The 26,512-nt window shown below is 38.0% G+C and overlaps 1 protein-coding gene across 7 annotated transcripts in view; it reads right to left on the reverse strand.

Annotated features, from left to right (window-relative positions):
- LOC131075956 (long chain base biosynthesis protein 1) overlaps positions 1-26,512 on the reverse strand; it is a 289,362-nt gene that overhangs the window by 10,829 nt on the left and 252,021 nt on the right. For all 7 annotated transcript variants that reach the window (XM_058012951.2, XM_059211149.1, XM_059211150.1 and 4 more), the window contains 6 exons: positions 13,987-14,080; positions 13,805-13,877; positions 13,023-13,155; positions 12,346-12,526; positions 10,607-10,747; positions 10,414-10,509 (listed from right to left, as the gene is read on the reverse strand). In XM_058012951.2, coding sequence (XP_057868934.2) covers positions 10,414-10,509; positions 10,607-10,747; positions 12,346-12,526; positions 13,023-13,155; positions 13,805-13,877; positions 13,987-14,080 — 718 coding nt within the window. The remainder of the gene's footprint in view (positions 1-10,413; positions 10,510-10,606; positions 10,748-12,345; positions 12,527-13,022; positions 13,156-13,804; positions 13,878-13,986; positions 14,081-26,512) is intronic.

Below are 26,512 nucleotides of genomic sequence, written 5' to 3' on the forward strand. Positions count from 1 at the left end.
AGTTTGCCCATCAAATTGAATATCAATTGAGTATCCTTCTTATCAATGCTACAATCCTTGAGTTGTTCCCTCAACTCTTTTGCCTTAGTGACATAATCTTGTATAGTATCAAAGTTCTTGGGATCTAACATGGTGAGATCACTATCAATCTGATATCCCCTAATCTCATCAACTTGACCATACAAGTCTTGAAACTTTTGCCAAGCATCCTTGATTAAGATACATTTCTCAATATGAAAAATGAAATCCTTTGATACATACTTCCTTAAGGTACCAATTGCCATGTTATTCTTAGTGAGTCAATCCAAATGAGAAACATGATCAACCTTAGGATCATCGGGAGCAACAATAGTTCCATCAATATAATGAGTTAGTCCTTTTTCCATAAGTTTACTCCATGCATCAATTTTCCAAGTAGCATAATTATGAGAATTTAAGAGAGGAAACTTAGGAGAATAGAAGCAAAATGGAAAGAACACAAGAGCACAAAAGCACAAAAGCACAAGAGACACCCCCCCCAAATTCAATCAGTCAAAGTACCCCCCCCAAAATGATGATTTTGGCACTTTATATGTAGTGCGTGTATAATAGGCCACTTGCAAACAATGGCAAGGTGGACTTTTGATTTTGTTTTACAACTGCCCCAATAGGCTGAGAACTACAATGCAAAATACCAACAAGACAAATCTATGCAATACAAGTGCCAAATTGGCCAAAAAAGACCATATGCTGAAAGTATAATTTCTACGCAAAATTGCTGTAAACTGATAGCATATTATGAAAGTAGATGAAAAATTATGTACTTTCAAAAAAAATGACACCTGAAAAGGAGTTCGTATGAGCCCAAACAGAGTCCTGAAAGTTGCAGAAACGGGGATTGGACAGGTACAGTCACCAAAAACTGAGATTTTTGAAAAATATATCCATCAAAATCAGAAAATAATGCCACCACAAGAAAGCACACGAAAAATTAGCCCATTTCAAGAAAAAATGCACCCAAAAAGGAGCCAAAATGAGAAAGATATGGCCTTCCAAAGTTGGATTGCAAAATCGAAAAACTCAATGGGAGGGGGCTGATAAATTTTCAAAAATAATGATGTCAACGAACCATTGTGTTAAATTTGATGGTCGTATGGCCATCGCCAAAAAATCACCTCCCTGCCTACCTGACGTCTGTACAGTACAGACAGATGATGTGGGCAAATCATTGAATGACACGTGGCGTTCGTACGATGATGTGGCGGGTGATGTAGTAGTTGCGTACTAGTACAGACTATTGATTGTGCAGTTGATGTGCTAACGTGGCGAACAACTGTGTAGGTGACATGGCTGATAGGTGTGGCCGAACGAGAGAGCCTGTGTGGCGACCATGTGGCAGTTGGTGGGCACCAGGGAGCAGAGGTCGCCGCCGGGGTAGTCGCTGCCAGAAAGGAAGCTGCCACTGGGAACGAGGAGGACAGAGAACGCCTCCATTGGGAGGACCTGTCGGGAACGAGGAGGACAAGACTAGAAACCTGATCGAAAGCCGAGGCCAGAGGGTCACTGTAAGCACGAGGGGAGGGTGGTTGTCGGAAGGTGCAACACCGCTAAGAGCTGGAGGAACAAGGTGCCGCTGAGAGCTCGAGACCTGCCACTGGGAGAAGAAGATGCCGTCGGATGATGATATAGTCGGCGGAACCTGCGTGGGCAAGGCTGACAGTACAGATTGGGGGGTGGGGTAATGGCCCTCCCCCAACAACAAAAAATATATTTTTTGATTTTTTTACAATAAACAAAATTGCGAATAAATTGAAATGTTGAAATAAAAATATTTTCGCAGAATATTTTAAAAAAATCCGTACCGCACTAGCCAAATAGGCTAAATTTCTCCTCCAAAATCGACTTTCTCCAAAATAGGTCGAGTTTATACTCGATTTTTATGGAAATGGCCACCCGGACGCAATGGTGAGGTCGGATTTGGTCTAGGACGCCTCCAAAGATGCTGCTCCTCAGATCTGCCTCTTGACGTCGCAATAATGCCTCCCAAAGATGAATCAAAGACGCTTTAATGGCTCTGATACCATGTGATTGTTAGGATTCCCATAGATACTGAGAGGGGGGGGGGGTGAATCAGTATCTAATCGGTTAAATGATTTTCTTAACTTAAAACATGTAGAGCATATTAATACTGTATACCGGTAAACAGAAAGTAATGCATTAAACAAAGATAAAAGCAACCACATGAAAAACACACCATAACACAGTAGTTTAACGAGGAAACCCGGTGTGGGAAAAACCTCGGTGGGATTTGTGACCCACAATATTCACTTACTAGCCAATAAGAGAATATTACTGCTACAATAGGGGCCTGCACATGCAGGAAGGCCAAGTGCCTAGAGCTCACTGCTCAATTACAAAATGGGAAGTCTCACTGACTTACAAAATGAATTATATAAATCCAATTTCTTGTACTACTTCAAAATAGCATCTACTATGCCAGATCCAGTACCGGTTTTTGCTCTGCTTCTTACATAAACCCTTAACCTATAATTTGCATAATAGGTCTGCCTTATTTCACCTAATTACTTCCTTCCATGATTACCTAATTGTTCTATAATGATCCCATACATATATGAGTCATTTTACAACTTGCCAAGTCAGCTTACAATGATTTTATAATAATTAACAAAATATATAATAAACAAAATTCCTGTCGGCTTCTGTGCCGGTATGCTTCCTTTCACTGCAGGTGTCGGTGGTCTATGTGTCGGTGTAAAGTCTGACCTTGCTAGTGTCGGTGGATTGCCTTGCCGGTGTCATAGGATTGTAAGGTTGCCATCAATGACAAAACCTTCAATCACCTACAATGTCTCATTGGAGTGTGCATTTGCTAACAATCTCCCCCTTTGGCATTGATGGCAACACTCACGAGAAAAATTCAAAATTGTATCCAAAAATTGAAGTCCAAAAATGTTACCAAAAATGTGTGCTCCCCCTGAGTAGATGATCTCTAAGTTATTGGATTTTTCTCATACCACTACTTCCCCTTTGGCATCAATGACAAAGGTTGTCAAAGTGTCAATGAGTGTGGTTTCCTATTTCATCCTTGTAACCGGTTGGTTACAATCTGAAAAAGATCTCCCAAAACCAGATTCAGGCTCTCAATGAACTTTTTGCTGTCTTTTATTGCGGCCTTGGTCCTTTGAACTGTACTGGTGAGGTGTTGCATTTGCTTTGCTGGTGTTTTCTGTCCTTGAATCAAAGCATCATATATTTTTTTTCTTAAGGAGGCAAGGTAGTCCAATTTTGGACTAAATCTCCATTTTAGATCTTGTGCCTTACTTTTTATCCTTTTCTTTTCTCTTTCCAATTTTTGGAGTTCTTCCTCAAAACCTGTTATTTTCTGCTCAAAAACTGATAATGAATCAGATGAATTAATGAAATTATCAGCTAGTTGATTTATTTCCTCCTGTATCTTGCTGATCTTTCTGTTTATATCAACTGTCAAAAAGTTAGTTTTACATGTATCTCTGTACAAAGTTTTGAATTCCTTCAATGTATTACACAAATCTGGTAGAAGTGTGTCAAATTGCCTTGTACACTTCTTTATTTCCTCCTCAAAGAATTTGTGTTTTTCCTTCTCTAGTCTCTCCTTGAATGCTTCCTCTTTTATTTGTTCAACTGTCACAGTGTTGTCAGTAATATACTTAGACAAAGTGTCAAGTTGACCTAAAGGATCTTTATTATCTATATTACACTTGGGTGCTATCATTTTCAAAATTGGAATGGTGTCATCTATTGCCTTGTAAGCTTGTGAGCTACACTCTGTTATTTTCTTTATGGAATCCAAAAGAACTTCTGTCACATTAGTTGGTTTGAATTCTGCATTTGAAGAGCCAACACTCTGTATTCCGCCGGTGGGAGCAATTTCCTTGCTTGTGGTGACCTCTGGTAGGTCAGTTTGTGTTTCCATTTCTTTAAGCAAAGGTTTTGGTTGCTCTGCTGTTGCCAGTGGCACTGACTCTGTTTGAACCTTTTGCTGAGATGGAGCCTGTTGTTCTGTCTGTTGCTCAGTGTTACCATCTGCCGGTTTACCTTCTGTGTTATCTGTTACCGGTGGCTCATTAGCCATATCTGTTTTCCCTGTTGAAACCTTGTCTACCACAATGTTGACTTTTTGAGTATCAATGTCAACTGTGTATAATACCTCAGAATTGGGATTTGTGTCCTCTTGTGGTATGTCCATACTCTTACTAGCCGATTTTTTGTCAGAAGTAACTATCGGTGGAGTATCTAGAGGCGGTGGGGATAAGTTATCTGTTATTTTTATGCTCGGTGGTCCACCAACCTTGCCTTTTCCCTTATCCTTATCTTTTTGGTAAACTTTGATGGTTTTAGGGTTTCTATACTCTTCCTGCTTTTCCTTCTCTACAAGGAATATGTCCCATGCATTAGCTGTCTCCTCTGCAATCTCATTCACTCTACCAACCATAAGTGCTACATGTCAGTGTGCAGTTGAAAATACTGACCGGTTAGCCTCAGAGATCAGATCATCTATCTCTTTTGGTGAGTTTACAGGATAAACAGTAAGTAGTTTTTCAACTTTTATTTTCTTATCAAGTTCTACAACCGCTTGCCTTCTAGCTTCAAGCCTTTTAAATAGTTCTACTGGTAATTCATCCACAACTTGCATCAAAAATTTCTTATAAATGTCCAAGTGTAGAATTACACTGTTTTCAACTTTTTCCTTGTCATCAATTGATAATGAGTCATATAATTTATTTATGTTTTTCAACTTTCCTTCCTCTGTTATTTCATTTAGAGGTTTGTTAATTGGAGCAATGGTTTGTTGAGTCTTCTTCTTGGGTGTTAACTTCTTCTTAGGAGTTAACTTCTTAGTCGGGGCCCTTACTGCCTGTTGTTTCTGTTGGGTCCTTCTAGGAGAAGGTGTAGATACCGGTGAAGGTTTCCTTTTCCTCACAACTCTTTTAAATGCAAATGGCATATCACTTTCCGAAGAAGTTGCTACCAGTGAAAGGTGAGTTTCTGGCTGTAGTGCTTCTAACTCATCTTCAATGATACTAGTTTGTTTAAGTACATCTTTTTTGATAGCCTTAGCCTGCCTAGATCCTCTTCTTACTGTTGCTTCCACCTTCTTTACCCTTTTCTTAGACTGAATTTGGTTCTCAATAGTCTCAGCACTGCCGAATACCTCTTCTTCAGGTTCTTTGGGTGCTTCCAGAAGGGCTTTTGCATATGTTTCAATTATGTGATCATCAGTTTCATAACCCATCTCAGTAACCCAAATTGTTCTTGGGATAACTGCCTCCATCCAAATCTCATCCTTCTTAATAACAAAACAAATTTCATCCTTATACTTATTTACAATTGCTTGTGATAATCTAACTCTAGTATTCATCCGGGCCTTTAATGCTTGAAAGTACTCATCTATGTTCTTTTCTTTGTTCTCACCCATGCTGTTTAGTAAGTCTGACAACTATTTGCCTATCGGTATGTCAAAACCAAGATTTTTGTAACCGATACCAGGCACCTGTTTTGTTATGTGCAACATTAAATAGACAAGTAGGTTTCCAAATCTGAATGTCCCCTTTTTGTCTTTCTTAATCTTTCCTAAGTTGTTAATTAGTTCATCTTTCAGCCATTCACACACATCTATTTTTGCATTATCTTTAACCATGTCATAGGCACTCTTTATGCATAGGCTAGAGACTGAGTTTAACCTATTTGCATGTGTGGTTTTGTAGCCTAAGATCATGCTAATGAATCTGACATTGATGTCTGTTACATCATTTACTCTCAAGGATCTCTTGTCAGATGTTGCACCTGTTAGGTTAATCACTAGGTCATTTGAGACCTTTGTTTTATCTGGTCTGTTACTGGTGGAGGGTAACCCTGTCACAGCCTTTACTGCTTCCCTTGTGATTTTGTGTACTGAGTCTAACCAGAAAAATGCACCATGTACCCTGCTTAAAACTATCCTTATAACTTCCTTAGGGAAATCCGGAATGCTAAGAATTTCAGTGAATCCTAGGGTTTCAACTATTTTGTGTTCAGGTTTCTCATTACCGGAATCGTCACAGATTACTGATTTATACATGCTCTTGATTTCCTCATCACCTAATTCTTCTATGTGACAATGTATGTACATTCTAGGGTCTACAACAAAAACTACTCCTTTGGGGATTTGAGAAAATGCACCAGCATTATCATCCTTCTTAGCTATTTCGGGAACTAACTGAAATACGGGTCTAGGGCGCTTGATCACTTCGACTACAGTAGGGTTTGCTATGAATTCAAGAACAGATGAAGAAGCTATGATTATAAATACCTTTCTCTGCCTTAGGAATGTTTGCTTGATGAAATGCTTCACCTCTTTGCTTAGAATGCCTTCGCTAAGGAGTTTTTGCGCTCTCGAATTTGAATGCACGGTGAAATGAAATTGGAGCCAAAAACACTTGTTTTATAATATCAAATTTGCCAACCACCAAATTTAATGCTTGCCGGTTAAGTAATGACTTAACTTATATGCCGGTATAGAAGTAGTTTCAACTTCTCACCATCAACTGAGGGAATAATAGCATGTTTCACATTTGATTGCGAAACCCTCAAAAGAATTTTCTTTAGTTAGATGAAGAGTCTCCTGCCGGTGGAGTGCTACTCTGTTATGCCGACGGAGTGCTACTCTGTTCTGCCGGTGGAGTATTACTCTGTTCTGCGGGTGGAGGAGTATTCCCAACACCATTTAGGTCTGATTTTCTGATCCATTGTTTTGAGAATTCTTGTTTTACCTCTTCAACCTTTTCTTTTCCCTTCAAACTAGCACCATTATTACTTGCCGGTGATGCCCTACTTCTATAGAATTTTGCAATATGTCCAATCTTGTTACAAGCATAACAAGTTGCATTATTTTTCTGAATAGCTTTCCCATATCCTATGCCGATTTGTGTTCTGCATTGATTAGATAGATGTCCAAATCTTCCACAAACATAACATCTAACATTCATTCTGCAATTTTTCGGAATTATGACCAACTTTGTTGCATTTGGAACATTGACCGGTGGGTGTATTGGTATTTTGATAATTTCTAGATCTACCTATGACCATACTTGTTACAGTTAAAGCATTTGCCATTAAATTTGTAAACATTAGGTTGTCTTACTGGTTTGCTATGATCCTGTGTGTTTGCAGTACCGAAGCTTTCACCAACTTCAAAGCCAAGGCCATTAGTGTCACCATTTGGTTTCTGATTCTTCAGCAAGTCACCAAGTTCTTCTGAGCTTTTCTTGAATTTTTCTTTGTGCTGATTTGCAGTATCCAGTTCTTTTTCTAAGATTTCTTTCTGTCTCATAAGTTCATTTGAGTCATTCTGTGTATGCATCAGATCTGTCTTCAACAAATCATTTTCATAACTAAGTCTTGTGTTTTCATTTGCAACATCATTCAGTCTTCTAGTCAAATCTTCTTCATTCTTTTTTCTATCTTCAATTTCTTTGCAAAATCTCATAGTCATATCCTGCATCTCATTCTTTGTTGTCATGTTTTCTTGTTTCAGCTTGTTTATCTGATCACTAAGAGTTTCCTTTTCGTCATTCTCAAATTGCATCTTTTCACAAAGTTCTCTTCTCTTGTTTCTTGCAATGGTAAGGTTTTCCTGAAGTGCTTTTATAATATCCTGTGCAGCTTTTAGATCATCTTCAAGTTTGATATTTTTCAATTTTTCTGCATCATAGTCTGAGAGTGCTCCTTCTAGTTGCTTCATCAAGTTTTCCATCTCTACCGGTGTCAAGATATTCCTCAAGCTGTTAGGCTTCTGAAAAATAGAGGACCAGGCTCTGACACCAATTATTAGGATTCCCACAGATACTGAGAGGGGGGGGTGAATCAGTATCTAACCGGTTAAACAATTTTCTTAACTTAAAACATGTAGAGCATATTAATACTGTATACTGGTAAACAGAAAGTAATGCAATAAACAGAGATAAAAGCAACCACATGAAAAACACACCATAACACAGTAGTTTAACGAGGAAACCTGGTGTGGGAAAAACCTCGGTGAGATTTGTGACCCACAATATTCACTTATTAGCCAATAAGAGAATATTACTGCTACAATAGGGGCTTGCACATGCAGGAAGGCCAAGTGCTTAGAACTCACTTCTCAATTACAAAATGGGAAGTCTCACTGACTTACAAAATGGATTATATAAATCCAATGTCTTGTACTGCTTCAAAATAGCATCTACTATGCCAGATCCAGTACCGGTTTTTGCTCTGCTTCTTACATAAACCCTTAACCTATAATTCGCATAATAGGTCTGTCTTATTTCACCTAATTACTTCCTTCCTTGATTACCTTATTGTTCTATAATGATCTCATACATATATGAGTCATTTTACAACTTGCCAAGTCAGCTTACAATGATTTTACAATAATTAACAAAATATATAATAAACAAAATTCCTGTTGGCTTCTGTGCCGACACACTTCCTTTCATTGTTGGTGCCAGTGGTCTATGTGCCGGTGTAAAGTCTGACCTTGCTAGTGCCGGTGGATTGCCTTGCCGGTGTCATAGGACTGTAAGGTTGCCATCAATGACAAAACCTTCAATTACCTACAATGTCTCATTGGAGTGTGCATTTGCCAACAATGATATTTTGCCAAGATCAAGAGCTCAATGAAAAGTACAAATTAGAGACAAAATATAGAATAAGAATAAACTGCATTCTCAAAAATAGATCAATAGTTGTTCATACAATGAATATGAGCCTGCATATATAGGCAAGGCTATATGGATATGTGAGCACACAAACATGACATGCGGCTCAATAAGAAACAATGGTATGTAGGAAATAGGTGTGGTATGTAGGAGAAACAATAAAATATTCCACATGAAGTGGATCACCTACCGAAGGTGGAATTATCACTCCACAATAAGTGGATATGATAGAGTAGTAACAAGATCACACCATAAAAGGTGGAAATTTTCCTACACACTATCCCAATGCGACACAAACATCCAATTGTCTCATACCCAAACTACTATGAAATGCATTATCCTAAGTAAACTTAAGTAAGGTGTAATAATATCCAACATGAATAAATAATTACACCAACATTATTAAAAGTATAAAATAGTAGATTTTTCTTTTGTGCACATTCTTTTTCTAATTAATCATATTAAAATATGTATTTTTAGTTTTTTTATCATTTTTTAAATTAATTAATTTTTTAATTAATCAAATTAAAATATGTTTTTCTAAGTTTTTTTATCATTTAAAAAAATAAAATATTAATGTAAACATACGATTGAGATCAATTCAATCGTCTTGCATCCTTCTAGTCAATTTTGAACCATTGATTTCAATAAGTTGAAAACTTCATATAGTGTATGCCTTCGACATAATAATAACGTTGAAATTTAAATAAAAAAGAATAATAAATGGTGACACACACATGAGGTCATAAATTTAATTGAAAAATTGTTAATTTACTCAACAAATAAATTGAGCACATGGTGTAGGGAAAATGAGGAAAGCCAAGCCACTTGCATTTCAGAGTAAAGAGTTTCCAAAATTTCAATTTCAAATAATAACCAAGTGTGTGAACCCCACTATGACAAGTCATAATGAATATGTTATAGAATATGACAATAATAGTTTTGCAAAAAAAAAAAATTATTTTTATTTTTAAAATCCGTACCGTACTAGCCAAATAGGCTAAATTTCTCCTCTAAAATCTACTTTCTCCAAAATAGGCTGAGTTTATACTCGATTTTTATGGAAACGATCACCCAAACGCGATGGTGAGGTTGGATCTGGTCTAGGACGCCTCCAAAAGATGTTGCTCTTCAGATCTGCCTCTTGACGTCGCAATAATGTCTCTCAAAGACGAATCAAAGATGCTCTAATGACTCTGATACCATGTGAGATTTTGCCAAGATCAAGAGCTCAATGAAAAGTACAAATTAGAGACAAAATATAGGATAATAATAAACTGTATTCTCGACAATAGATCAATAGTTGTTCATACAATGTATTGAATGTCTACCTCGGGAATGCATTGAATGTTCATACAATGTATTGAACCACTGAACATGTTCATCAAGTATTGCTAGTCCACCTATCCCCACTTGGAGAATGATGTAATAAAGGGGGGTGTTAGGAATATTATATCATTCATGTAGGTTTGTTAGTGTCTTTAGGATATGTAAAATAATGTTTACTAAGTTTATTTCTGTGAGTATTTGTTAAGATTATTTCTGTGAGTGTTTGTTATGAGTAATTGTAGGAGATGTCTTATAATATAGGAGATGCAAATCCTATAATCAGCATTATGTATTATTGAACTAGAGATGAGGAATAGAACTGTAGCATTTTAGAAATTCTCTGATTCTCACAAACCATTTTTCATACCTGATGGTCAGCAACTTTTGCACTTCCTGTACAAAAGCCTCCAATAGTTGCCAAAGCATACCCCATACTGGCAGTTATAATATCAACCTTTTCAACCTGAAAATGCACTAGAATTGATAGCTCTGTCCATTTGAAAAACTACTAAATAAAACAACATGTAGGGATGAATTTATTGGTGGATTTCAGAATATACCGGAATTCCATAATGTTCAGTGATACCTCTACCAGTTTTACCCAACACACCAAATGAATTGCTTTCATCTATCAATACCCTGAACTTATACTTTTCTTTCAATTTCATAATTTTATCCAAGGGTGCCATCTGACCTGAATTCTGCAATAATAGCAATTACACAAATTTATATTTTGGCATCAGTAATGAGAAGAGTGACAGTCCAACAAGCTAAATTAAGAAGCAAACTATTCGTGCCAATACAGACAAACGTAATTAAGCTAATAGGTGTCCATTAGACCATTGTGAACAGAATTAAAGAAGGAAGAAAATTATTAATACCCACAGGTTAGCAAAGAAGGTCAAAGGGACTCAAAAGTACAGCAACAGAGATAACATTAAGGAACAACAAAAACTTACTGTTAGCAATATGAATAAACTAAAATGCACTGATAGAAGAGGCTAGCTGAGAAGGAGGTGAACCCAAAGTGGGTAAATACTAAATACAAAGTACAAAAATAATGGATATTGTTTAAAGGCTGTGGCAAATAACAGAAAAGTATGTTGGTGGTCTAAGAACCAATATATTTTACAAAGTTGAATGATCTAACATCAATCACAAAGTTTTAAAAACAATCCACTAAAAGCCAGACTCTCAGCCCCAAATAGGGAGATGAAATCGCTTCTGTAAATGATTAGCAATGATTCATACAAACTGTAAAGCATTCATTAATTTTAAATACAGGAAACAGTTCCATTACAATAGATTATACCCCAAAGAAAGAAAGAAATTGAATTGGAAGGACTAGTAAAACATGGGTAAATATAGTCAGAGGTGGCTTTGTACTTCCTGTTGAATGTCCTTTGACTCACCTACTCCACAGAGGCAATGATGAAAATTGGAGAAAGAACTGTAAGGGAGAAATATGAATTGGGGTTAGATGAGGTGGTGTCCCAAGAATGGAAGCTCCCACACGATATGTTGATGGTGGTAGGAGCAGAATTCAGAGGGGAGGCATCAACGACATCCATGTCAGCATTGGGAAGAAGGTTAATGAGAATCACACATAAACTACAAGCAATCTAGGAGGGGTTGGAAACTAGAGAACTAGTGATAGCAGTTGAGAAAAGTGGGGACATACTCATAGAGCTGAGCACTCCCATCATCACCTGCAATCCTTTCACTGATCAGGCCCAACATGAGCAAGCTCTAAATGCCACACTCTTCCTCCTCATGCTCACACTCAGCAAAGGTATCTATGGCATATAGCTTCTTGCAACTGAAGATTGTATATGTTTCATGGGTACTCTTATTATGGTTTTTGTTCAGTTTTAGAATCAGGGTAAATATTTTTAATATTCTTATCAATGTACTCGGAAAGACTTCTCCACAAGTTTTCCATGGAGGATCACCCTCTGGAAACCTAGTGAAATTTCTAAAAAAATTCACCTTTTGAATATAAGGTGAGGGGCCCTCTCCCCTCTTACTAATAAAAATAAATAAACGTTTGTAAAATTTGGGGAAGGTGTAGGGGTTAATGCCCCAAGTAAATTTACACTTTTGATCAATGATTCAAATGAGACACACGATTCTATGCTACGAACTGTTAACATCTTTCCAACTTAGAACAGGGGCATTTCAAAGCATATGGCTAACTAGAAAACTAAACAACACTACTAGAAAGAAGTGAACATTAAGGAAACAATAATATAATAAGCAATCAATTAATAATAAAATTCCAATATGTTACCAAGGATACCTGGTAAATGGATTCAACTACAATAAAGCGTCGATTCAGCACTTTTTTGACCCGTTTATCTTGTAAGAAGACCTCCTCTAAGGTCTCTTCTAAAGCTCCCATATCATTATGCTTGAAATTTTTTACAGTGCTTCTTGAAAGGAGTAGCCCATTTTGAATTCCCCAGTGTACACCTTCATCACTGCAAGCAATTTTACCATTACAAACATACAAGATGAAAATTCCCATCACATATATGTTTTCATTTTTAATAAATAAATACCAAGATATCTGAATATACATGAGATTATTTGAAAGCATGCGTTCATAAAATCGTTAAGTAACCCATGTCATACATTTTTCAAAGGAGAACAACATCCTAAACTAGGATGTTTTTAAGAGATAACTGCAACTGTTTATTGAATAAACGCCTACAGTCATGAAACTATAGAGAATATTAGGCACATGTGTCTGAAATAGATTGCACAATATAAATGTGCCAGTCACAAGAAGTAATAGGAATAATAGCTTTCTAAGGCAATGGTCCCATCCCAATATTTCCATCTCTTTTATCAATTTATCATTCATCAAATTCTGGAGATTCAAAAATAAATAGAAAGATTTTCACCATGAAAAGATATAAGATTGACATGCCTAGAGAATGGTATAAAGGTAGCATTGAAAATAGAAAAACTCACGCAATAATCAGATCACCCCGCTTGCAAAATGCTGCAATTGTACTAGCTGTAGTTAAAAGACCATATGAATACATAATTGAATCTTGAGTCCCCAAAAACTTTGAAATTCTGGCCTCGCAGTCAAGGTGAACATCTGCCAAAAACGCCAGCAGAATTTTTAATACATTAAGCAAAAAGTAGAATTACTACCTCTACCCACTCTTTCTAGATATATATGATGCAAATTCAAGGGACAATGTATGAATACATAACAATTCAAATCATTGTTATCAATAATCAAAAGCACAATACAGTAGCACAAGTGAGCAACAAGTACCAAATGGTCAATTTATTTGGACATGATGTTCTCTGTCAAGATTAGGTTTCCAAAACTTCTTAGCAAAAAACCATACATGAAAATAGTAAATTATCGAAAACAGTGATAAATAAATAAGTATATACACATACTGATAGATTGATATCGATAATAAATTTCTATTAGAATATTTTGAGCACTTTGTAGGTCTCAGATATATTCATAAACAGATTCTAAATGTAACCTTATCTAAATATAGCACAGTCAAACCATAAGGTTAAAAAGGCACCACATAATGTTATAAATTATAGCCTAGCATGATAAGGTTTTTATACTAATTGGACCTATTAAAAGTTCTGTTTTATCATGCTTCCCTTTGGTGTTATCAACACTTGATTAAATCTCATTTTTTTCATAATTCAATAAAAGGCTGAAAAGTTAATCTAGTTATTATTGCAATAAATCAGAAGTGTGATCTCCTTCTCACCCATAGTCCCATAGAAGCCACGAGGACCACTAGTTCCCACACCATATTTTTTAATGGATGCATTGCATGCTTCCTGAAAAAGAATATTATTAGTCAGTTGAATCTCATTGTGCAGTACAGAGATAGTAACTTCTAGAATAAACAAACAAAAGAAAAGTTAGAGTCTTTTGTCATTCACTCACTGTTATCTTCTCATTCCCTGTTAGTCCAAGATAGTTTGCTGAAGCCAAATTGATAACTTCTTTGCCACTTACTATGGTACGTGGACCCGCTGCACTACATCATACAAAAAGGTTTACAAACAATTCTGGTTAGATGAAGCATTGCAGCAGTCATTACCAAATTAGTTGTTTAATAAAAAAATCCTGGCCTCTTCATTAATTAAAACAAAATCCTGTCCAGATTATTTACAACTCTTACCAGCCAAAATGTTTTAACTATGTTCAGATCTTAGAAACTTGATAATTAAAGATTAAATGTATAAAGTATTAGTAATCTAGGTCTCATAACTTGAGAACGAATGACCTGCCGGCAAATGGAGCACGAGTGTCTACTCTTAAGTACTATTAGAGACCAACCTTCCTTCCCTTCAACAAGTTCCTCTTTCCCACATTAGGGTGTGAAAGATCCCTGATGGATCTTTTAAGCTGACAGGCTGTAATTTTTAATTATTTGTTTTAAAATAAATTCTTCCTGTTTATTAAATGATCTTTCAGAGAGAGACAGAAGTTGCAGAAAGGTTGTGTCTTTTGTTTTTGTTTGTATTTTTCCAGATATAGGTAAACAATGAATAACAACAGCAGCAAATATGAAATAGGCTGGAAAATAATGTGCAATAATATAATATTCAGCCAATCCAGAATAGCTACAAATCGTACTAGGCAAAATACATAAGTGATATGCCAGCAAAGTATCTACCAACCAAAATAATGTTGCCGGCTGCAAGAAAGACCATTCACGCACAATGAAAAGAGATGGCTGATGAATACCAATCAGCAACCCACGTGCCAGCTGGAAGGAGGCCGTACGGCTGCTGCAATCACGTCCAGGCAGCCAAGGAACTCCCACGTGCCAAGCAATATACCCAACGTCCAAAGCCAAAGCTCTTCCAATGCTGAACTTGCAATCCAATCAAAGTCTGAAACCAAATGAAGCTGTTGAAACCTTCTATTGGGGTTTGCGTCCCAATATCCAAGCCTTGGGGTTTGCGTCCCAGTTCTCCAGAAATCGCTCCTCAGAGCAAATTCACAAATGCCAAGTTTGAAGATGTAAAAAGATAATAAAAAATGAGCCAACATCTCCTTTTATCTCCCTCTCAAAGCTACTCGAACCTGTTGTGACCATTTCACACATCGCCCCATTTGAAATGGGGACCCCCTCTTTTGCTCATTTTTCGCTCGTTTTTTTTGCCTTGGTTTAGGATTTTGTTAGTCAGTCAATCGTCTGGATTTAGGGTCAAGCCTTAGGGTTTTAATTGCCGTCTTTTCAGGCCAGAATCCGGTCAGTTTTGAGAGCTTTTGAGCTTCCTTTCGAAGGATGCAAATTTTGAATGAAATGAATTCGCCAGAATGGTCTATTTTCAATTGGAATTTTGAGTGCAGAGCTTAAATTTGTCTAAGTGTTGATGATGAAATGTGAATTTTTGTCCGATTGAATATTTTGACCAGATTTTGAGTTTTTTGATTTTTGATCCTAGGCATTGTAAATGATTTGTTTTCGCCGTGTGAAGTGATAAAATGTGTAAAATCATGATATTTTGGCCTGTAGGAGCAGAATCGCTCCTGTCCCTCAGTGAAGGACCGGAGCTCGTTTTCGAATATCTTACTGTCCTTGCAGGGTCAAGGTGAATTTCGAGTTGGAAATGATAGAGAAAGGCGTGATCTTTCCGTTGAATATAAATTGAAGATTTTCACAAGCACAGAGGTGCCTCCAGGAATCAAAATCGCTCCTGTCCCTCAGTGAAGGACCGGGGCTACAAATCAAATATTGCTTCGTCCTTGCAGGATTTCAACGACTTGACGATTTGAAGATGTCCAAGGGGATATGTTTTATCGAATGAATATAACTTGAAGAGAAAACATGAAGAAAAATGGTCCAAAATGCCAAAATCGCTCCTGTCCCTCAGTCAGGGACCAGGGCGAAGTACATTGTAGCTCCCGTCCCTCTCCAAGGGACCAGAGCGATATTCTTCATAGGGCGAGATTCAGGCAAAGATCAAGTCAAGTTTATGTTTGAAGGCAAGGAAGGAGGTGAAATGAACTCATTGAAGATAAATTGAAGATTGCCAAATGCCAACAAAGGACCAAAATGCTTAAGTTCGCTCCTGTCCCTCAGGAAGGGACCAGAGCGATGTTTATTATATTGGCCGAATCCCTCAAAAATCACGTAAGGTCAAGGTTTTGCAAGGTCGTATGAGGTCCAAGGCATGATTAGAAGGTGATATACAAGGACTTTAAACGTTAAAAGATCCTCAAATTAAACACAGAAGCTATATCGCTCCTGTCCCTCTCCAAGGGACCAGGGCGATTTGTATGGGATCCTTCATTTTCCTTCAAATTCATGCCAAGTCAAGGTTTTTCGAGATCACACAAGGTATAAGGTGTCATTTGAAGATGATATGCAAGAGTTTTGAACGTCAAAGTGTTACCAATTTGTGCAAGGAACTCATATCGCTCCTGTCCTTTGGACAAGGACCAAGGCGATTTTTATTAAAAGACTCATGTTTCGTCAAAATCATGTCAAGGCAAGTTCATGCTAGATCAAGAACGTCCTTTAAGAGGCAATAGACGAAGAACCAAGGTTGAAAGGTGATGCATTTGGACTAGAGCTTCAAGATCGCTCCTGTCCCTCTCCAAGGGACAAGGGCGATGATCCTTCCAACGTCTAAACGCCTTGTAGAATTCAAGTGGAACGAAAGGGGAGCGAAAGAATAGCATTGTTTGTCCATCATAACAAAGATTGAAGTTCGAAGTCACAAAGATTAAAGAGAAATTATGAGGATCGCCCCTGTCCCTCTCCAAGGGACCAGGGCGATATTTGCCAAAGCATTCATGTTCCTTCGAAGATCATAACAAAACAAGTTACAAAGGGTCTAAAACGCCATTTGGAAGGCAATGAACGAGGAGTTAGAACCAAAAACGAGGAATTTCAAAATAGAAGATAAGGATCGCTCTTGTCCCTCTCCAAGGGACCAGGGCGATATTCTTCCTAACATCAAATGCGCCTTGTAAAGGTTAGATGAAACAAGCATGGAATGAAGAAACAAGGTTATTATTTGCCTCATGATGGAAATTTGAGATCAAAGATGCAAGATTAAGGAAAAACAATGGAGATCGCTCCTGTCCCTCTCCAAGGGACCAGGGTGATAATGGTCATGAGATGCATTTATTCACACATGCAAGACACTCAAGTTCGAAAGACCCAACAAAATACCGATTTGAACGTAAGGATAGAGACTTTGGACGTCGAAATTGCAAGAATCATGACAAAATTGATGGATCGCTCCTGTCCCTCTCCAAGGGACCAGGGCGATGAGGTACGTATCTTCCATTTTCAAAATTTGGCGCTCAAACACATTTCTTTAAATTTATTTTAAATGCTAAAATCGATAGATTGAAAATTTAATTAAAAATGGCATTTAAAATTTGTGCTTAATATTTATTAATTATTTTGCCTTTATAAAAATCGAAATTTATTTATTTAAATAATAAAAGCATTTAATTAATTATTTATTAATTAAATAAAATTCAAAAGGAGCGCTTGGTTTGTGAGAGTCGGCCTTGTTATTTATTTAAAAATCGTTTAAATTGCCTTATTAATTACCAAGTCGGCCTATATGGAGGTGAGAGGTAAGCGCTATAAAAGGAGGGTGAAAATCTTCATTTTCACATTATCATTTTTTGCCATTTCACATGCGATTTGGAAGACAAAGGGAGAAGTGCGAAATTGTGTTCAAGTGCGAATTATATTCAAGGTGGTGCGAAGTATTAACCAAGGCATTAACATCAATCCAAGGCGCTACGAACTTGAAGTTTACATTTGAGCGAACTTGGAGATCACGTCAAAGACTTGAAAGGTGACAAGAGGAACGTTGCTTTGAAGACCACATCAAGGACATATCAAAGGTGGCGATATTGATAAGAAGGACATTTATTTGAAGATCACATTGAAGACTATTTACACGTCAATTTTGCCTAGGCGAATCCTTTTTATTTTGCATTCTAGAGTTAGCTCTCGATTTGAGGTATGGCGATTTGGTTTTATTGTTTTATTTGTTGATCGTCATATTTTAAATTTTGAATTTTGAATTTTTGAAATTTTGAATTCCTAGCTCAATCGTTTTATTTTAGGAAATGATAACTCAAAGACTTATCATGAAGTTTCCTAAAATTTATTCTCTAATCTATGTTATTTATTGCAAAATCTAGCTTCTCATTATGAAATGTTGTGTAGGTATGGCAACCCCGAAGGCGGGAGCATCCACCAGTCGTTCAGCTCTCATGAAAGAAGATCAAAAGACCGAAGAAGTGGAGACCAAGATCGTGTCGAAGTGGAGCAACATTGGAGATACAAATTTAGGCAACTTTAGCACGAAGAAGTTTCGAGAGGTCCCTTACATTGGCAAGCCATCACCTGTCGCTCGGAGAATAATCGAGAGTGGTATCATTAAGGCGGCCGGCTTTCCTCCAGCTATTCAGTGCCATGAGTTGATGATCGAGTGTGCTCGTCATTATGATCCACAGTCCAGAACGATCGTGTCCAAAGAGGGAAACACTTTGGCGTACCTTTCAGAGGAAGCTATAAGTGAAGCTTTCCATCTTCCAAAGCACAGGGACATGATATACAAGAGCATAGAAGGAGCCAGATCAATGTACGAAGATGATCCAGATGCTTGTCTAAGCATTATCAATAAGAACTGGCTACTTAAGAGCCGTCCCCGTCTGAGCAAGGTCCCGAACACACCGCACAGGATTGATTTCCAAGAGGAGTACAGAGATTTGATTACCATGCTCAACCGAGTTACAGGAGTCCCTCATGCCTTCTATTTTGAGAAGTGGATGTTTTACTTCATCCAGGTGATCGTTCAGGGAAAAGGTACGATACATTGGGCTAGGATGATTAGCCATTGCTTGGACATACAGTTGAGGAGACTCAAGGCTACTAAGTCCTTCCACATGAGTTCATATGTCATTTATGCCTTGATTAGGAGTGTTGAGTACGCAGGACTACCTCACAGAGGAGTGATTGGAAGAGGACCCAGCGAGGTCAGAGCTTGTGATTCCTATGCCTACTTGCATCATCCGCCAGGGAGCAACTATAAGTTGGTTAATGATACTTTCACGATGAACATCACAAGGACGTTGCAAGGTGGAATTCACAACAGGTTATCTCAGGATGCCCAGGAATTCATAAAGAGGTACGGTGCTTGGTTCATTCAGTTTCCCAAGTTCACTTATATTAGGGTGCATGGATGTCCTTTACCTCCATACATGTTGCCGAGATATCCGACAGACAGAATTGTGTTACTTGAAGTAACAAGACAGTTGGCAGCATATGTGAAGGCATTCAGACACAGACATCAGAATGGAGTTCCAGTACCTATCATTTTGGGTAATTCAGTTGAGGTATGTCCTAATGCTTTAGCCATGGATGACGCAGAGAAGGAGTTAGCCTTGTATTCTTTTTCATCTTTTGCTCTGAGAGAAAGCTTTGATCCACATGGACATTTAGAGGAGACAGTCGGCAAGAAGTTTAGACATGAGTATCAGATTGAAGATTTTATGATGAATCTCTTAGATGATCTTGAAGTGAAACAAAAAATGCATTCTAGATTACCTTTGGATTTCATTAGGAAATGCAGGATTTACAGAGTGGCCGACCAAGCTCAGGACAGTGGCAGACATATCCAGTCTTCCTATGATCGAGAAAGCAAAACAATAAGGTTGGATTGGAATGAACCCGAAGTCGTGGATTTAGATGCTTTGATGGTACCAGTCTTGTCTTGTACTCGCAGATGGGTTGACGTTCAGCATCAGAAGTTGAGAGAACAAGGCATAGCTATGACTTTCACTTTGGAAGAGAAACCAGCCGAAGGTGGAGCTAGTGTGAGTGAAGGCAATCCTAATCCTAGAAATTCAGGTGAAGGAAACCTTCGATGTGCCAGTGAGGGCAATCTCCATCCAAGAGGTTCGAAGAGGAAAGAGAGACCTGGAAAGGGAGAATCTTCCAAGAGGAAACAAGAGGCTAACAGAGATTGATCATCCGGTACTTCTTCTAGACCTGAGAAGAGAACAATTCAAGTGGAAGAATCCATGGAGTCTATGGTACAGAACGACAGGCAGGAAGGAGGACAGGCACAGCAAGGGTCACCAGATGGATCTCTCCAGGACTATGAGTTAGGAGAAGATAATGAAATGACATCTCCTCCCAGAGAAGAAGAAGTGGTACATAAAGAAATACAAGTTCAAGAGACAAGATCAAATATCCCAGATTGGTTGAAGGAAAGATTAACTAAGGTGATCGTAGTAGAGGACGAGGACAATGCAATTGATTTAGAGAGCCTTGTTGGACGCTCACACGAAGTAACAGAGAAGAAGAAGGCTACCAAGATGTCCAAGATGATTCGAGATGAAACTGGATCCAGAAAACTACAGATAGCTACACCGGCAGTAGACAAATATGAAGGTGAGATCCTAGCAGAGGAATATGATATACAGACTTTTGAGTTAGGACCATCCACAGCAGAGCAGACTTTAGATGATGCTACCGACTCATTTGAGGCATTGAAAGACAAGCTTAGAGAAGAAATGGAGAAGAATAGAAAGCTTGAGAGAGAGGTCGGTGCATGGAGGACGTATTTCAGTCACATCAAAGAACCTTGGAGTCATCCTGATTGATCCTTTTTCGCGATATCTTCAGCAATCAGAGGCTTTATTTAAGAGAGGATAAGGTACCCTTGGGTATTTTATTCTGTGTTAGGCAGTGTACAAAATACACGTCAACAGAACCCTAAAGGGAGAATATGCTTTTACCTTTATTAAATAATGGCATATTCTTAATTAAAAAGGCCTTTATGTATAGGAAAACACCCCTTTCGTCAAATAACAAAACCCAAGGTGCCAGAAGGTCTCCGAATGATGAAAATAAGTTATAATAATTCAAGACCTTTCCAACGAGCTATAACACATATGCCTGCCTGACCAGAAGAAGCCAAAATCCCCTTATTACTCCAATTAGCTATATAAATAGCTTTATTTAATTAATAAGACACTAACTTAGGAAATATTAAAAATATATCCCAAATAGCCTTATAATGCTCATCTGACTCCACAAGTTTGAAACGGAGCTTGCCACCTGTCTGTGATTGTTGTCGGAAATCATAGATCCTCGAGCAATCTTGTCCCTAAAATATAGGGATGCTCCTTGAAGCTAGGAAACATACCCAAATCTCCTGAAACTGAACCCAAGGAATAGTCTCATTGTAACCCAACCCTGGGTACTGTCAAATCCTCCTAAATAGTAGGAATAGCCTCCACAAAAGAAGGAAATGCCTCCTAAAATTAAGGAACTGCTCCAAACTAGTCCACTACTGCCAGAATACCAAATCCCAAACACTGTATATCCTCACTGAGTCTCTATCAACTACTATCAGCCTACAAGACCCCAAAATAAGCTGACTCACATGTCTCTGCTAGACAGAGCTAAAGCGGGGACATGACAGTCCTCCCCTCGGAGATGCATGCCCACAATCAACTGCAAAGTTGGATGCTGCAAAATAGACTCACCCCCCCAAGTGGCATCCTCTATGGGAAGACCTCTCCAGCGTACCAAATACTCCTGAATCACCCAGTTTCTCAGCCGTTGTTCCCTCACCTCAAGAATCTCCTCAGGAACCAGAGTCAATTTACCTTCCTCATCCATGGGAGGCAAATCGGGTGATGCTGTAATATGTTGTCCCAGGGCCTTCTTCAGTCATGACACGTGAAACACATTATGAATTTTACTGCCAGGTGGTAACTCAACCTCATAAGCAACCTCTCCAACTTGCCTAAATACTCTATATGGTCTGTAAAAATGAGGTTTGAGCTTCTCAGCTCCCCATAAGCTATTGTTATAACTTAGACCAGCATCATGAATGAGGTTGTAAATGTTATTATACCAATGCTAGCAAAGGATATCGATCCCGATCTCATTGTCCATCAAGTAGTCATATCTCTTCACACTCCCATGCAACTCAAGAGCTGATGTAGACCATGATAAATCTGCAAGTGCATGGGAAATCGCAGTAGGACAACCACTAACTACCGGAGAGTCAAGGAAGATTGAATCACCAACCAACAAACACATAGCTGCCATATCACATGAAATTTGTGACACATCCAAAGAAGAATTGTAGATGCCCTTATCACCAAACAAAATTGTTTCTTGGGTGGCTGTTCCACTACGAATGATATCCATAAAGTCACTGTGCTCATCCATGATTGCATATCCTTCAAATTTGTGATCATCATGAAAATCCAATGATGCAATATGTGACTCCTCTAAAATTGGTTTGCAATCAACATACTTACTTTGCTTATGCTCAATCTCTAAGTATTCTTTTCTTGGAAGAAAGTGTGATCGAAGATATGCAACTCTTTGTTGTCTTGCCTGATTTAAATGTTTGTGGCGCTCCTTGATTTGTTGTAAGTGCTGCCTTGTCTGGACAAAATACAACTTAACCTGCCGTGCTCTTTCTAGACCCCCTTCATTCAACCTTCCAGATTGTTCTATCTGAGCTGCTCCAAAGCGCATAAAATCAGTCCCATGGTGAGATGCAGCATCAAGCTTATCGCACAACATGAATTCACCTTGTGTAACACCCATGGTAGAATCTCTAGCACTCATCTCTTCATGCTTAGAATTTGTATTAACTTGAAAAAGAAAAGGTATTTTACTGCTGTTATAAAAATCAGAATGACTGTCATGCATTTGTGTCATGTCATCAACTCTTACGAGTACCTCTTTATTGAAAATAACACAAGCATTTTGAGTGCTATCACTTATAGAATATCCTTCATTTGTTATTCCATGTATCATGGTGGCAAACTCTCGAGAATGAGAATGTACACAACTGTTGTCTCTAATCAGAATTTTGGGCTCCTCCTTTATACTTTCTTTCGAATCATCAAACATCACCAACTCTTGACTTGTCCCATGTCTATCTTCCCAAAATTGAATGCCAACATTAGATGACTCGATAACATTGTCTTCTACATGAGTATGGGCTGCTAGCTCACTGTTATTACCTTTCCTTGTGTTTCCTTTGAAGTCTTCAACACTGAATTGTACCTGCACACTCTTGGCTGCCACATCTTCAACAATAACCATTAGCTTCCTTGGCTCTTTGTTCACTGCTGATATGCCTATTGTCGGTGTGTTATTGATTTTTCTTGTCTCAACTGAAGTACTGCTGTCAACATCAACTACAAACTCAGCATAAGATAAGTCTTGCTCCTCATTATGTATGGAGTAGTGTACGTCACAAACTTCTTCAGACTGATTTAATACTGTTGTTTTGATATAAACAAATCCAGTCGTCTTGGAAGAGACATCATCAAAATAACCATGCTTAACCAATGTATAATGTATACCAATATTTGCAAATTCAATTTCACTACTTGTTCCATGAATAGGAGCTGCAAATTCATGTAATTGAAAGAGGATGATGCTGCTGTCCTTAATCATAGACTTAGGAATGATTGTAGCCTTTCTTCCATTACCTTGGAAAAGTTCAATGCAAGAGTACACTTGCATACACTTGGCAGTCCAATCAAGTAACATATAAAGACTTGAGATTAGGACATCCTTACACTCAAGCAAAGTGTCAACATCATAAAGGTGAGACATCAACATACAATCTGATTTGTGTTCTTCTCTAACTGCTATTATAAAATCAGATTGTGGGCTAATAGAAGTTCCCACCACAACCTCATGCTTATTTATCCTTTCATAAATGTCAACCATGCTATAGTTGTCTTCACTATCCTTCTTGGATTTGTGCCCATATGAAGTCAAAATATTTATGTCCCAATTTAGGAAATCAGAAATATGTTCAAACCTTCCCAAGGTGTCTTCATTGCCATTCCTTGTATTGTTCTTGAGGGTAGGGTCTCCTTTCATGAATGTTGACCTATGAAGTGCACCCTGCTGCAAGTAACATGGATTTATAGCTTCCATAGCTGCCTTTAATCTAATCCATACCTTCACCTCCATGATTGCTATGCTTTTCCTTACCAATTGTCTCCAAGGTGTAGTATGCAAAACAAACCAAAATTATCAAAATGCAAGATCTTCTTAGTAGACAATCTCTTGGACTCCATAATAAGCTCTTTAAGATAAAATGCCTCATGTGACCTTAATAACTGTCCTTTCATTGTAGATGATGCATGATTAGCCAATTTGAAATGAAATATGTTCCATTCCACACAAATGGATATGTCACTTGTGGCTAGTCCATCAAGTGTGTAAATATCAACATTAATGTTTTGAGTCTTCAAGGGGCTCTCTAAAAGAGGGAAGTCATAGACTTCATAAGGCAAACTAGACCAAACTGAATTTCTTGAATCATACCTCCTTTCTTCTTCACACAATGTAACATGCTCTTCTTGTGGGCTTACCTCAAGAAGCTTTTCCCTTGTAAGCTCTTCATCTACACATTCTTCCCTTGGAAGAAATAACGATCTAATGTATGACTCTCTTTGTTTTCTTGCATTATCAAGCTGATTGCATCTTTCCTTGAACTCTTGCAAGTGCTGTCTTGCTTGGGTAGCAAGCATCTTTGCTTGTATAGCTCTATCTAACCAATCTCCATTCAACCTTTGGAAATGCTCTATATCTGCTGCCCCAAAGTACACAAAATCTGATTTATGATGGGTTGTTTCATTCATGCTAACCTCTGATTTTTCTTCACGTATGGAATTGGTCTCAACAATAGAGTCAACTAATTCACTAGAGAATGCATCTGTTTCATGTAACTCAACATTCATTCCTTCAGAGCTGTTTCTACTGTCATACTCTCCAACGGAATCCACCTATAAGACACCTTGCAAGGATGTAGAAGTCTCATGTGAATTATTCCCTAATGCTGAGATTTTATTTTCACCAATCAAATCTGCCTGGCTATCAAAGTCATCAACTAATTTTCTGCCAATCTCATTTGCAGACATCATTTCCTTTGCTCCTCCACTGCTTCCTTGGTTCTCAAATGATTCATGTTGCCTCCTTGGTTGATGACGTGGACTCAAAAGCATCAAGTCCTCTTCATCGGGTATTCCCATGAATTGTGTGAAGGAAAAACAGTCACGTATCTTTTTCGGAAGGGAACAATACTTGTCATAGTTGTTCATAACTGTATCATTCAATGTCTTTGCAGGAGACCTCTTCTTTGTACTAGTTGATGAAGTCGTACCCTTAGAGTGTCTGGAACTTCCTGAAGGGGTTTGTTCAAATTTTTTCCTTGTTTGTTTATTCTTAGACAACCCTGTCATGATGACCAATTTGGTCTGCAACCAAGCTTCAATATAAAATCAAACTACTGATCTTCACCCAACAGGTTGGCAAGATCAAGGCTCTGATACCACTGAAAGATCCCTGATGGATCTTTTAAGCTAACAGGCTATAATTTTTAATTATTTGTTTTAAAATAAATTCTTCCTGTTTATTAAATGATCTTTCAGAGAGAGACAGAAGTTGCAGAAAGGTTGTGTCTTTTGTTTTTGTTTGTATTTTTCCAGATATAGGTAAACAATGAATAACAACAGCAGCAAATATGAAATAGGCTGGAAAATATTGTGCAATAATATAATATTCAGCCAATCCAGAATAGCTACATAAATGATATGCCAGCAAAGTATCTACCAACCAAAATAATGTTGTCAGTTGCAAGAAAGACCATCCACGCACAATGAAAAGAGATGGCTGATGAATACCAATCAGCAACCCACGTGCCAGCTGGAAGGAGGACGTACGGCTGCTGCAGTCACGTCCAGGCAGCCAAGGAACTCCCACGTGCCAAGCAATATACCCAACGTCCAAAGCCAAAGCTCTTCCAATGCTGAACTTGCACTCCAATCAAAGTTTGAAACCAAATGAAGCTGCTGAAACCTTCTATTAGGGTTTGTGTCCCAATATCCAAGCCCTGGGGTTTGCGTCCCAGTTCTCCAAAAATCGCTCCTCGGAGCAAATTAACAAATGCCAAGTTTGAAGATGTAAAAAGATAATAAAAAATGAGCCAACATCTCCTTTTATCTCCCTCTCAAAGCTACTCGAACCCTAAAGGGAGAATATGCTTTTACCTTTATTAAATAATGGCATATTCTTAATTAAAAAGGCCTTTATGTATAGGAAAACACCCATTTCGTCAAATAACAAAACTCAAGGTGCCAGAAGGTCTCCGGATGATGAAAATAAGTTATAATAATTTAAGACCTTTCCAACGAGCTATAACACATATGCCTGCCTGCCTGACCAAAAGAAGCCAAAATCCCCTTATTACTCCAATTAGCTATATAAATAGCTTTATTTAATTAATAAGACGCTAACTTAGGAAATATTAAAAATATATCCCAAATAGCCATATAATGCTCATCTAACTCCACAAGTCTGAAATGGAGTCTGCCACCTGTCTGTGACTGTTGTCGGAAATCATGGATCCTCGAGCAATCTTGT

The sequence above is a fragment of the Cryptomeria japonica genome, chromosome 9 (assembly GCF_030272615.1).
Source record: "Cryptomeria japonica chromosome 9, Sugi_1.0, whole genome shotgun sequence".
Taxonomy (NCBI): Eukaryota; Viridiplantae; Streptophyta; class Pinopsida; order Cupressales; family Cupressaceae; genus Cryptomeria; species Cryptomeria japonica.